This window comes from Somniosus microcephalus, chromosome 5 (genome assembly GCF_052327205.1).
Source record: "Somniosus microcephalus isolate GS21.2 chromosome 5, FLI_Smic_1.0, whole genome shotgun sequence".
NCBI classification, from domain to species: domain Eukaryota; kingdom Metazoa; phylum Chordata; class Chondrichthyes; order Squaliformes; family Somniosidae; genus Somniosus; species Somniosus microcephalus.
Genome location: NC_140991.1, coordinates 211,371,777 through 211,385,583, shown reverse-complemented (window position 1 = coordinate 211,385,583; position 13,807 = coordinate 211,371,777). Strand labels below are relative to the sequence as shown.

General features: G+C 45.7%; 1 protein-coding gene across 2 annotated transcripts in view; it reads right to left on the bottom strand.

The window, feature by feature from the left end:
- The window catches only part of skap2 (src kinase associated phosphoprotein 2), a 380,245-nt gene that overhangs the window by 127,944 nt on the left and 238,494 nt on the right, over positions 1–13,807 (bottom strand). For both annotated transcript variants that reach the window (XM_085988646.1, XM_085988647.1), the window contains exon 9: positions 6,467–6,595. In XM_085988646.1, the coding sequence (XP_085844772.1) occupies positions 6,467–6,595 (129 nt within the window). The remainder of the gene's footprint in view (positions 1–6,466; positions 6,596–13,807) is intronic.

Genomic DNA, 13,807 nt, shown 5'->3' with positions numbered 1-13,807 from the left:
GCGGACCTGTGTGGGAAGCGGCGGCGGTATTTAACGTGGACCCGAGGCGGCAGAGCAACAGGTAGGCCCTGGAGCGGCAGCAGTGCGGACCTGTGTGGGAAGCGGCGGCGGTATTTAACGTGACCCCGAGGCGGCAGAGCAGCAGGTAGGCCCCGGAGCGGCAGCAGTGCGGACCTGTGTGGGAAGCGGCGGCGGTGGTATTTAACGTGGACCCGAGGCGGCAGAGCAACAGGTAGGCCCTGGAGCGGCAGCAGTGCGGACCTGTGTGGGAAGTGGCGGCGGTATTTAACGTGACCCCGAGGCGGCAGAGCAGCAGGTAGGCCCCGGAGCGGCAGCAGTGCGGACCTGTGTGGGAAGCGGCGGCGGTATTTAACGTGACCCCGAGGCGGCAGAGCAGCAGTGTGGACCTGTGTGGGAAGCGGCGGCGGTATTTAACGTGACCCCGAGGCGGCAGAGCAGCAGGTAGGCCCCGGAGCGGCAGCAGTGCGGACCTGTGTGGGAAGCGGCGGAGGTATTTAACGTGACCCTGAGGCGGCAGAGCAGCAGGTAGGCCCCGGAGCGGCAGCAGTGCGAACCTGTGTGGGAAGCGGCGGCGGTGTTTAACGTGACCCCGAGGTGGCAGAGCAGCAGGTAGGCTTACCAATCTCCAATCTCAGCTCCGAGAGCGGGAGAGAGAAGTAAAAAGTAATTGAACTGTGACGTCACCAGAAAGCAGGTAAGTGATTGGTTGGTGAGTATTTCTCTCTTTCTCCTTTTTTGCAAGCTTAAATTTTGTGTTTTATACTTTCTAGGGTCTCTGTGGTGTAGCGGGGACAGTTGGTAAATGAGAGCCATTGAGTATATCATTTAATTGGTGGTATTGATTTGAATTAATTTAAATTGAATTAATTTAAGGGTAAGTCATGGCAGGACAGCTCGGCCCAATGGTATGCACCCCCTGCGCTATGTGGAAACTCAGGAACACTTCTTGTGTCCCTGGCAACTATTTGTGCGGGAAATGTATCCAGCTGCAGCTACTGGCAGACCGCATTGCGGCGCTGGAGCTGCGGATGGATGCATAATGGACCATTCGCGAGGCTGAGGACGTCGTGGATAGCACGTTTAACCAGTTGGTCACACCGCAGGTAAAGGTTGCAAAGGCAGAAAGGGAATGGGTGACCGCCAGGCAGAGTAATAGGCACAGGCAGGTAGTGCAGGAGTCCCCTGGGGTCATCCCTCTCTCAAACAGATATACCGCTTTGGATACTGTTGGAGGGGATGGCTTATCAGGGGAAGGCAGCAGCAGCCAACTTCCTGGCACCAGGGGTGGTTCTGCTGCACAGGACGGGAGGAAAAAGAGGGGTAGAGCTATAGTAATAGGGGATTCTATTGTAAGGGGAATAGATAGGCGTTTCTGCGGCTGCAAACGAGACTCCAGGATGGTGTGTTGCCTCCCTGGTGCAAGGGTCAAGGATGTCTCAGAGCGGCTGCAGAACATTTTGGAAGGGGTGGGTGAACAGCCAGTTGTCATGGTGCATATAGGTACCAATGATATAGGTAAAAAACGGGATGAGGTCCTAAAAGCTTAATATAGGGAGTTAGGAGGTAAATTAAAAAATAGAACCTCAAAGGTAGTAATCTCAGGATTGTTACCATTGCCACGTGCTAGTCAGAGTAGAAATAGAAGGCTATTTCAGATGAATACGTGGCTAGAGGAATGGTGCGAGGCGGAGGGATTCAAATTCCTGGGACATTGGAACCGGTTCTGGGGGAGGTGGGACCAGTTCAAACCGGACGGTTTGCACTTGGGCAGGGCCGGGACCGATGTCCTAGGGGGGAGTGTTTGCTAGTGCTCTGGGGGAGGGTTTAAACTAAAATGGTAGGGGGTTGGGAACCTGAGCAGGGAGACAGAGGAAAGGGAAACAAGGATAAAAGCAAAAGATAGGAAGGAGAACAACAAAAGTGGCAGTCAGAGAAATCAACGGTTTAAATCAAACATGGCCACAGTAAATAATAATTCTAATAGGTCTAAGGACGTTAAAAAAACAATTCTGAAGGCCTTGTGTCTTAATGCGAGGAGCATCCGTAATAAGGTGGATGAATTAGCTGCGCAAATAGTGGTAAACGAATATGATTTGATTGGGATTATGGAAACATGGCTCCAGGGTGGCCAAGGCTGGGAACTCAACATCCAGGGGTATTCAATATTCAGGATAGGCAAAAAGGAAAGGGAGGTGGGGTAGCATTGCTGGTTCAAGAAGGGATTAACACAATTGTAAGGAAGGATATTAGCTCTGATGATGTGGAATCTGTATGGGTAGAACTGAGAAATATCAAGGGGCAGAAAACGTTAGTGGGAGTGGTATATAGACCTCCAAACAGTAATGCGGAGGTTGGGGATGGCATTAAAAGGGAGATTAGAGAAGTGTGCAATAAGGGCACAGCAGTCATCATGGGTGACTATAATCTACATATAGATTGGGCTAACCAAATTAGTAACAATACTGTGGAGGAGGAATTCCTGGAGTGTTTACGGGATGGTTTCCTGGACCAATATGTCGAGGAACCAACCGGAGATCAGGCCATCTTAGACTGGGTATTATGTAACGAGAAAGGATTAATTAGCAATCTTGTTGTACGAGGCCCCTTGGGTCGGAGCGATCATAATATGATCGAATTCTTCATTAAGATGGAGAATGAAGTAGTTGACTCAGAGACTAGGGTCCTGAATTTAAATAAAGGAAACTACGATGGACTGAGGTGCGAGTTGGGTAGGATTGATTGAGGAATGTCACTCAAAGGGTTGACGGTGGATAGGCAATGGAAAACATTCAAAGACCGCATGGATGACAGAATTTGTTCATCCCAGTTTGGCATAAAAATAAAACAAAAAAGGTGACTCAACCGTGGCTAACCAGGGAAATTAGGGATAGTGTAAGATCCAAGGAGAGGACATATAAATTGGCCAGAAAAAGCAGTAAACCTGAGGATTGGGAGCAGTTTAGGATTCAACAAAGGAGGACAAAGGGATTAATTAAGAAGGGGAAAATAGAATATGAGAGTAAGCTTGCAGGGAACATAAAAACTGACTGTAAAAGCTTTTATAGATATGTGAAGAGAAAAGGATTGGTGAAGTCAAGCGTGGGTCCCTTGCAGTCAGAATCAGGGCAATTTATAATGGGGAACAAAGAAATGGCAGACCAATTAAATACATATTTTGGTTCTGTCTTCACAAAGGAGGATACAAATAACCTCCCAGAGATGTCGGGGAACATAGGGTCTGATGAAAGGGAGGAACTGAAATAAATCAGTATTTGTAGGGAAATGGTGTTAGGGAAATTGATGGGATTGAAGACGGATAAATCCCCAGGGCCTGATAATTTACATCCTAGGGTACTTAGGGACGTGGCCCTAGAAATAGTAGATGCATTGCTGATCATCTTCCAACATTCGATGGAATCTGGAACAGTACCCATGGATTGGAGGGTAGCTAATGTTACTCCACTATTCAAAAAAGGTGGTAGAGAGAAAACGGGGAATTACAGACCCGTAAGCCTGACATCGGTAGTGGGGAAAATGCTAGAGTCCATTATAAAAGATGTAATAGCAGAGCACTTGGAAAACAGTGACAGGATCGGACAAAGTCAACATGGATTTACAAAAGGTAAATCGTGCTTGACTAATCAACTAGAATTTTTTGAGGATGTAACGGTAAAATAGACAAGGGAGAACCAGTGGATGTGGTGTATTTGGACTTTCAGAAGGCTTTTGATAAGGTCCCGCATAAGAGATTAGCGTGTAAAGTTAAGGCACATGGGATTGGGGGCAGCGTATTGACTTGGATAGAGAACTGGTTGGCAGACAGAAAGCAAAGAGTTGGAATAAACGGGTCTTTTTCCAAGTGGCAGGCAGTGACTAGTGGGGTGCCGCAGGGATCGGTCCTTGGACCCCAGCTATTCACAATATATATTAATGATCTAGACAAGGGAACTAGATGTAATATCTCCAAATTTGCAGACGCCATAAAGCTGGGTGGGCGTGTGTGGTGTGAGGAGGATGCCGAGAAACTCCAGGATGATTTGGACAGGTTGGGTGATTGGGCAAAAGCATGGCAGATGCAATATAATGTGGATAAATGTGAGGTTATCCACTTTGGTGGCAAAAACAGGAAGGCAGATTATTATCTGAATGGCAATAGATTGGGAGAAGGAGAAGTGCAACAAGACCTGTGTGTCCTTGTGCACCAGTCGCTGAAGGTAAGCATGCAGGTGCAGCAGGCGGTTAAGAAGGCAAATAGTATGTTGGCCTTCGTAGCGAGAGGCTTTGAGTACAGGAACAAGGATGTCTTGCTGCAGTTGTACAGGGCCTTGGTGAGACCACATCTTGAGTATTGTGTGCAGTTTTGGTCGCCTTATCTGAGGAAGGATGTTCTTGACATGAAAGGAGTTCAGCGAAGATTCACCAGGCTGATACCTGGGATGGCAGGAATGACGTATGAGGAGAGATTGGGACGATTGGGCTTGTACTCGCTGGAGTTTGGAAGAATGAGGGGATCTCATTGAAACTTATAACATTCTGACAGGATTGGACAGACTAGATGCAGGAAGGATGTTCCCGATGGTCGGGGAGTCCAGAACCAGGGGTCACAGTCTAAGGATAAGGGGTAAGCCATTTAGGACAGAAATTAGGAGGAATTTCTGCACCCAGAGAGTGGTGAACCTGTGGAATTCTCTACCACAGAAGGCAGTAGAAGCCAATTCATTAAATATATTCAAGAAGGAGTTGGATATATTTCTTAAAGCTAAAGGGATCCAGGGGTATGGGGAGAAAGCAGGGACTGGGTACTGAAATTGGATGATCAGCCATGATCGCATTGAATGGTGGAGCAGGCTCGAAGGGCCGAAGGGCCTACTTCTGCTCCTATCTTCTATGTTTCTATGTAAAACCCTTCATGATACTGAACATCTGTATCAAATCTCCTCTTAACCTTCTCTGCTATAAGGAGAACAATCCCAGCTTCTCCAGTCTATCCACTTAACTGAAGTCCCTCATTTCTGGTACCATTCCAATGAATCTTTTCAGCACCTTCTCTAAGGCATTGATATCCTTCCTAAAGTGTGGTGCCCAGAATTGAACACAATACTCCAGTTGAGGCCAAACAATTTAGTTTATATTGCCTCTCCTCATTATTCCTACCAAAATGCATCACTTCACACTTCTCTGTGGTAAATTTCATCTGTCATGTGTCTGCCCATTTAACCAGTCTATGTCCTTCTGAAGTCTGTTGCTATCCTCCTCATTGTTTACTACATTTCTGAGTTTCGTGTAATCTGCAAACTTTGAAATTACGACTTGTATGCCCAAGTACAGGTTGACGTAAGAAAACTACTGGGCACTTGGTCTAAGCATTAAACAAAGCTTTAATCAACTGTTTTACAACATGGAGGTCTAGTTGTGTCCTTCACTAGTTCCTGTTAAGAATGTCCTGCGCAAGCTGGGCCCGTGCCCGAGTATTTATACTCTCCCTGTACAGCGCCACCCGCAAGCCACTCAGTTGATTTATGTCACAGGTCATTAATATAGACCAAAAAGAGCAGTGGTCCTAATACCGATCCTTGGGGAACCCCACTGTATACTCCCCTCCAGTCTGAAAAACAAATGTTCACCACTACTCTGCTTTCTGTCCCTTACCCAATTTTGTATCCATGCTGCCACTGTCCCTTTACTCCCATGGGCTTTCATTTTGTTAACAAGTTTATTATGTGGTACTTTGTCGAACAAGCAGATTTTTGACATGTTGTTTGTTTTGTTTACTGTGAATAACCACATTCAATTTTGACAATAATTATTTTAATAAGTTATTTTTGCTATTTGAATGAGAATAATGGAACATTGTTTGACATTACAATATTTCATTTAAACAGGTTATTAAACTATAATGATGCAGAACAATATTCAATCATCTATTTCCACTTGATGATCTGATCAACACATGCACATGCCTCTTCTGAAACCTTCTTGCCTTTCCATCTGACCATATAGCTAACCAGGCACGAAACAGACCATCACTTCTGCATGCCCACTCCTTCTCGTCTGTCCATTTATGTAATGGAATTATTACAACACACTTTCAAACCTAAAGCAATTTCTACAAATTATTTGGATTACACAATAAAGATCTTTCACCACATTGAGTCCCTAATCTTTAAGTAGTTTATCAGCAATACTGCACAGATCCCTGGCTTTTCCTCCATGTATTGGTTTTGCGGTTTGTTCGATCTCCTCCAGCGTAATTTCACACTAATTCAATCAGCTCTCTAGTTAGACCATCACCTTTTTTGTCCCATGGTGGTAAACTTGAAGATTTAATATCTGATGAATTTAAAATCTGCTGAGTTGCTCATTACAACCATATATTTTCACATCTCATGAGCATTTTGAATATTTTATTTACATCAAAATGAACGAGTACTTTAAAAACACAAACCTGGAAGCTCTTCATAAATGTCTTCATCTATTGGCACTTGGCTGGGTTTGACATCTTTAATTTCTGGATCTATATCATCATACATTTCTTCATCGTCATCGTCTACTGGGATCATACCAGATTCTCTGTCTTTTTAAACAATTAAGTGAAAGGTTAGGTGCTGAAAAATACTGGGTAAATTAAAAAATGTTTAACAAAAATGTAAATCAATTTAAGTGACTCCTATACATATCCTCATCGATAGCAACAGTGATAGTTCCACTCAGTATGAGAATGTTTGCTCCCCTGGTTTGGAGGAATCATCAAACTGGGAGAGGGAGGATGAGAGTTAGGGCTTGGTTCAGGGTGGAATGTTGGTCAAGGAGAACTCTCTATTCTTCTTTGTACTATGGGATCTTTTATTCCATCTGAACCTTCAGAATAAGCAGATGGGGCCTCAGTTTAATATCTCATCCAAAGATGGCAGCTGAGCCAATGCAGCACTTTCTCAGTACTGCACTGAAGTGTCAGCCTAGATTATGTACTAAGGCCCAGGAATTATGTTTGAACTCACAACCTTATGACTCAGAGGAGACAGTGTTACTAACTGAGCCAGGCTGACAGGTGATACTGGGAGATACAACAGGTCAAAGAAGCAGAATGCTTCTTCTCTCTGACTCATTGTCTGTTTATTTTTGGACCACGGGTAGTTTCACTTCAGGATACCAATGATCCAGTTTCCCTTCAACTTGTATGCCAAAGAGCAGACATTGGGGCCAAAATTGGGTGCCTTTGCACCTCCCATTAGCACTTGGGCGCTAATGGGGCGCAACTGGCTTTGCGACTGGGAGCGGCGCCGACATTGACTCTCTCCATATTTGGCAGGAGTTTTACGGCGGCGCTACTGTGTAGCGCCCCAATCTCCTTCACCCGGAGATCATGACATCATCGCTGTGCGCATTGCTCTGGTAGCACCCTGGACCCAAAATTGACGTCCGCCCCTTGCGGCAGCGCTGGTCGAAAACACCAACAGCTGCAGGAGACATGCATTGGGTGGCCGACCGCTTTGGGGCAATGATTAAATGCGAGATGGCTGAGGTAAGTGGGAAAAAAAACTTACCGTTCCTGTTCTAGTTTTTTTTTGCGGGTTCCTGCCCGTGATCGGTCAGCCCGGCACTCTGCTCGAGTGCCGGGCTGATCGCGTGTTATCGCAGCTGCCTTGGTAGTCCAGGTAGGCACTTTTTTAATTGCAGAGCCTGCAGCGATGGCCCTTCCCTTTAAAGGAGGGAAGGAGCCTTTGAATGCGGCAGCTCTGCACGGCCCAGTGTGCAGCGCTGCTGAAGTCTCCACCCCACTCTCCGACAGTAGCGCCCTAAGAAGGAAGTGGAGCACTCCACTTCCCTCTTGTGGCGTTAAAACTCAATTTCGTGGTCGCCGGCGCTAAAGTTAGCGCCCAGGCGATGTTAGCGCCCCAAAATGGTCGATACCGAATTTCCCCCCCCCCCCAATTGTGCTTTCTGGTTAATCTATCACCCCAGAATGGCTCTCAAGCTTTGTTGATGCTTTTTGAACCTTTCTATAATATGTTCAATTTGCTTATCATAGAATCCCTTTCTGTTTCTGAGAAAGGTAAATCAAAGAAGCTGTTTTGGAAGTCAGCAAGGAAACCTTAACCAAATGTATTGGTGGAGTTTGATGCCTTGCAATGTATTAGTAGCTGGATCAAGGGCATCCATATAGTTAATAGTTGTAGCAGTTTAGAAGTTGCAGCAATGATATCTATGTTTGGCTGCACCATACTCCATATTACAGATGGCCCTCACATGGTAGTGGTGCCAGTCTGGGTAGCTTACGTGCAAGTTTCACCAAAAAAAATGACCTCCACATAGTGCCCTATGCATACAAATCTTACCCTAGGCTTTAATATTTTGAGCTGGATTTCCCTCTGGAGCGGTTTCATTGCCAGAGGAGGGCCGAGAAGGGACTTCTACCTGCCTCCCTCACCCTGCTACCAACCTGACCCATTTACTGGGTGAGGCCTAATTAACAATGCATGTGTGTTCCTGATGGGAATTATGTCACACAAAGGGATCTCCATCATTGTCAGGAAGGAGGAGAAGACACCAGTAAAGGGGGTGGAAGCACCCTGAAAATGTTTAATTTTTGTTTTTACAAAATGCATGAATTGCAGGTACCTTTGCTCCAACTATAGAGGTGACCACTGCCTGGCCCTCTCCCGCACATTACAAGTCTTCCTGCTGCCATAGCACAGACCATTGTTCCTCTTCTGATATCTGGGGTTGATGCACTTCAGTGGAGAGGCAGAGAAATCAGCCTGTTTCTTTAACCCCACCTCACTGCTATCATTTAAATGTGGTGAGCTGGTTCAAGGATTGGTCAGCCAGGTTCCTTACTTTTGGGGTGGGGAGAAGTGAAGAGGAAAATTTAAGGCACACGTTTCAGAGATGGGGATCCAGGCATAGACTTATCCATCCCATTTTTTGCTCCTACTGCTCTACTATCCCACCCAATTTCAGTTGGTATAAAATAAAAGCCTTGCATTTATATAGCGCCTTTCACGACCACTAGACGTCCTAAAGTGCTTTACAGCCAATGAAGTACTTTTGAAATGTAGTTACTGTTGTAATGTAAGATACCCGGCAGCCAACTTGCGCACAGCAAGCTCTCACAAGCAGCAATGTGATAATGACCAGATAATCTGTTTTTGTTAGATCTCCCTCAGTACTGCACTGGAGTGTCAGCTTAGATTTTTGTGCTCAAGTCTCCGGAGTGGGATTTCAACCCACAACCTTCTGACTCAGAGGTGAGAGTGCTACCCACTGAGCTACAGCTGACACTTTAGTGGGGAAAATCTAGGCCTTTGACTCTTTTTCTTGGGTATTAGAGCACTACATTAACTTGCCACAAGGGCACAAATGGGAGTGTCAGGGACAGCTTGTAAACCAATGATCTATCAAGTTCCCATGGAAACCAAATAGCCCAGCAGGCCTGGAAGCCACAATGGCTATGTGACAACATATGCAAAAGCCTATACAATCTTATTTTCCTGTTACACTGCGGATACCAGTATTAAATTTATATCATTTTTGGTGCGTTGCAAGATGATGGAATTACGCTGCACACTGACCATGCTCGCTGGCCAGAGAAAAAAAAAGACTTCTCAGATAAATGCAGAGTTCTGTTCATCAACTGCCAGTGAAAATTATATAATAAAATAAGTAACAAAATAGATTTCAAGAGAATGAAAGAGAGGTAGAAAGGTGTGGGAGGGAGTTCTTAAGAACAGAAGAACTAAGAGCAGGAGTAGACCATTTGGCTCTTCAAGCCTGCTCCGCCATTCAATAAGATCATGGCTGATCTTCTACCTCATCTCCACTTTCCTGAACTATTCCCATATCCCTTGATTCCCTTAATATTCAAAAATCTATCGATCTCTGTCTTGAATATACTCAACAACTGAGCTATCTGGGGTAGAGCATTCCAAAGATTCACCACCCTCTGAGTGAAGAAATTTCTCCTCATCTCAGTCCTAAATAGCCGATCCCTTATTCTGAGACTGTGACCCCTGGTTCTAGACCCCACAGCCAGGGGAAACATCCTCCCTGCATCTACCCTGTCAAGCCCTGTAAGAATTTTGTATGTTTCAATGAGATCACCTCTCATTCTTCTAAACTCGAGGGAATATAGGCCTAGTCTACTCAATCTGTCCTCATAGGACAATCCCCTCATCCCAGGAACCAGTCTGGTGAACCTTTGTTGCACTCCCTCTATGGCAAGTATATCCTTCCTTAGGTAAGGAGACCAAAACTGTACACAATACTCCAGGTGTGGTCTCACCAGGGCCCTATATAATTGCAGTAAGACGTTTTTACTCTTATACTCAAATCCTCTTGTAATAAAGGCCAACATACCATTTGCTTTCTAATTGCTTGCTGTACCTGCATGTTAACTTTCAGTGATTTGTATACTGTACAAGGACACCCAGGTCCCTCTGAACACCAACATTTCCCAATCTTGCAGCATTTAAAAAATACTCTGCTTTTCTATTTTTCCTACCAAAGTGGATAACTTCACATTTCTCCACATTATATTCCATTTGCCATGTCTTGCCCACTCGCTTAGCCTGTCTATATCCCCTTGAAGCCTCCTTGCATCCTCCTCACAACTTACATTCCCACTCAGCCTTGTATCATCAGCAAACTTGGATATATTACATTTGGACCCCTCATCCAAATCATTGATGTAGATTGTGAATAGCTGAGGCCCAAGCACTGATTCTTGTGGTACCCCACTAGTTACAGCCTGCCAACCCGAAAATGACCCGTTTATTCCTACTCTCTGTTTTCTGTCCATTACCCAATCCTCAATCCATGCTAGTATATTACCCCCAATTCCATGAGCCCTAATTTTGTTTAATAACCTCGTGTGGCACCTTATCGAATGCCTTCTGAAAATCCAAATACACCACATCCACTGGTTCCCCATATCTATTCTGCTAGTTACAATCTCAGAAAACTCTAACAGATTAGTCAAACATGATTTCCCTTTCATAAATCCGTGTTGTCTCTGCCCAATCGTATTATTATTTTCTAAGTGACCTGTTGAGAGTAGACCCAAAATGTCTTAAGGCTGTCCCACTATAATGGAGTGGAGTGTGGTGGTGGGGGGGTAGGAGGGGCAGCGGAGAGGAGGGGTTAAGCAAAGAAAGTCAGAGTCAAGAGGACCAGAGAGGATGCAAGAGGTAGGGTAGGGCAAGTCTATATAAGGATTTGTAGATAATTTGTAGATGAAAATTTTAAATTTAACACTGTGGATAGGGAGCCAGTACATGCAGTGAAGAAGGTGGTAATGGGTAAGCAGAACACAATGCGAGTTGCAGAATACTGCGACAAATTTGAGTTAATTTATTGGCGACAAGGAATAATGGTACTTATCAATAGAGTTATCTTCCACAGTTATTTTACAACTTAGCTATCAAAAGGACAGCGCAAATATTTTATGTAGTCAGTTTAATTCTCCTTAAGAACGCATTCCATTAACCGATCTACATTTTCCAATCGTAACGCTAATGGTAATGCATTTGAAAGGAATGGATTACTGTCGGTGTAACAATCAGGAAACCTACAATAACAGCAACAACTTGCATTTAAATAGGATGTTTTCCTATGGTAAAGGCCCTAAGGTGTTTCAAAGGAGCATAATCAGACAAAAAGTGACATGGAGCCAAAAAAGGAGATATTAGGATGGGTGACAAAAAACCTTAATTAAAGAGGTAGGTCTTAAGGAGAGTCTTAAAGGAGGAAAGCTTTAGGGAGGGAATGCCAGAGCCTAGGGCCTATATGGCAGAAGCCACCTATGATGAGGGCGAAGTGAGTGGGTAATGTACAAGAGGCCAGGAGTTGGAGGAATGCAGAGTTCTTGGAGGGTTGTAGGGATGGAGGAGGTTACAGAGATAGGGTGGGGCGAGGCAATTGAGGGATTTGAACACGAGGATGAGTGGGCAGTGGCGAGGCATTTAAAGAGATAGTTGGTGGTGGAGAGAAGAAGCCAGAGGTCATCCTTACATTCCAGGATATCCTATAGTAGTGAGCAGCTTTGCCAGATGAGAGCAGGACCTGATAGTGCTTGATATGGTCCAGCCAAATCTGGTGAGGAATGGCTAAACCAGTTGTGCGCCATATGTGTTCAAGTCTACGCCCCTTGGACATAAGGGAGCCAAGATTTAAAACTGGAGGAGGGTATAGAGTGGCGTTCCCCAAGGTTCAGTCCTAGGACCACTGCTATTTTTGATATACATTAATGACTTGCACTTGGGGAATACAGGGCACAATTTCAAAATTTGAAGATGATACAAACCTTGGTAGTGTAGTAAACAGTGAGGTAGTTAATAAACTATCTTTAATAGACATCATGATGAGACAGACAGGCTGGTGGAATTGGCGGACACATGGCAGATGAAATTTAACAGAGAAGTGGTAGGAAAAATGAGGCGAGACCATACATAGTAAATGGTACAATTTTAAAGGAGGTAACAGAGAGACCTGGGGTGTTTGTGCACAAATCTTTGAAGGTGGTAGGACAGGTTAACAAAACAGTTAATAACGCATATGGGATCCTGTGCTTTATAGAGGCAGGGCAGGATTTTCATTGGGCCGTGGAGGCGGGATTGGAGGCGTGTCGGGGGTTAAAATTGCAAAAACTGGCGTGCGGGCCCAACCCCTCCTCCAAGCAATTTTCATTAATTCGTGTCTAATGGTCCCATCTGTGTCCCGCCTCCAAGAGGCGGGATAGGCCGTTAAGGCCCTTAACAAGCACTAAATTGCGCCTATAATGCCACTTTGAAAGGCCTTTGCGATTTGAAACCCTTTTCCCACGTGAAACACGCCTGTTCTGAAACACGACGGTGAAACCTGGTGGGAGCACAATTGGATTGCTGACTATCAGCTGCAGCTCAACCATTAAAGAGGAGATTTGATCAGCCATCATTTGCAGGTGGCAGGACTTTGTAGTCTCAGGTCTGGGGGAACTTTTAGAAGGCATAACCACAGCTGTGGAAGTTTGGAGCCTGACACCCATCTCCAGTGTGACCTCCTGGGAAACCCCTCTCGCCACCTTCACTGAGCACTTCCTCAACTGAGGCATATACCAGAAGCATGGGAGCCATTTATTTCCTTCCCTTCTGGACATTAGATGAGGACGAAGACCAGATGCGGCACCAGCAGAACCAGGAACAACAGCAGCACCAACAGCAGCAGCAGCAACAGGAGTGCCAAGCTGCTGCTCACCCACCTGAAGCTGCACAGGCCAGAAGGGGCCAGCGCATGGAAGCCCGTCGGCGCAGGAGATACCCCCCAAACAGGGTCTACAGACACAGGGTCAGCTACCTCAACATGTCTGAGCAGCAGTGCCACAGGCGGCTCAGACTTTCGTGAGAGGTAGTGGGTGACATCTGCGCAATGCTGCAACAAGACCTGCAGGCCAGAGGACCAGGTGGACAACCCTTACCAGTGGCCATCAAAGTCACCATCGCACTCAACTTTTTTGCCTCGGGCTCATTCCAGGGATCAGCAGCAGACATCAGTGGCATCTCCCAGGCGGCCGCACACACTTGCATCACGCAGGTAACCGATGCCCTCTTTGCCATCACTCACAATCACATCCATTTCACCAAGGATCACGCAAGTGTCACGGTGCGTGCGGTTGGATTAGCTAATCTGGCAGGCTTTCCAAGGGTGCAGGGCGTCGTTGACTGCACACACGTGGCCCTTAAGGCACCCATCGCAATTCAGGTATTTTTGTCAACCGCAAGGGCTTCCACTCCCTTAACGTCCAGCTGGTGTG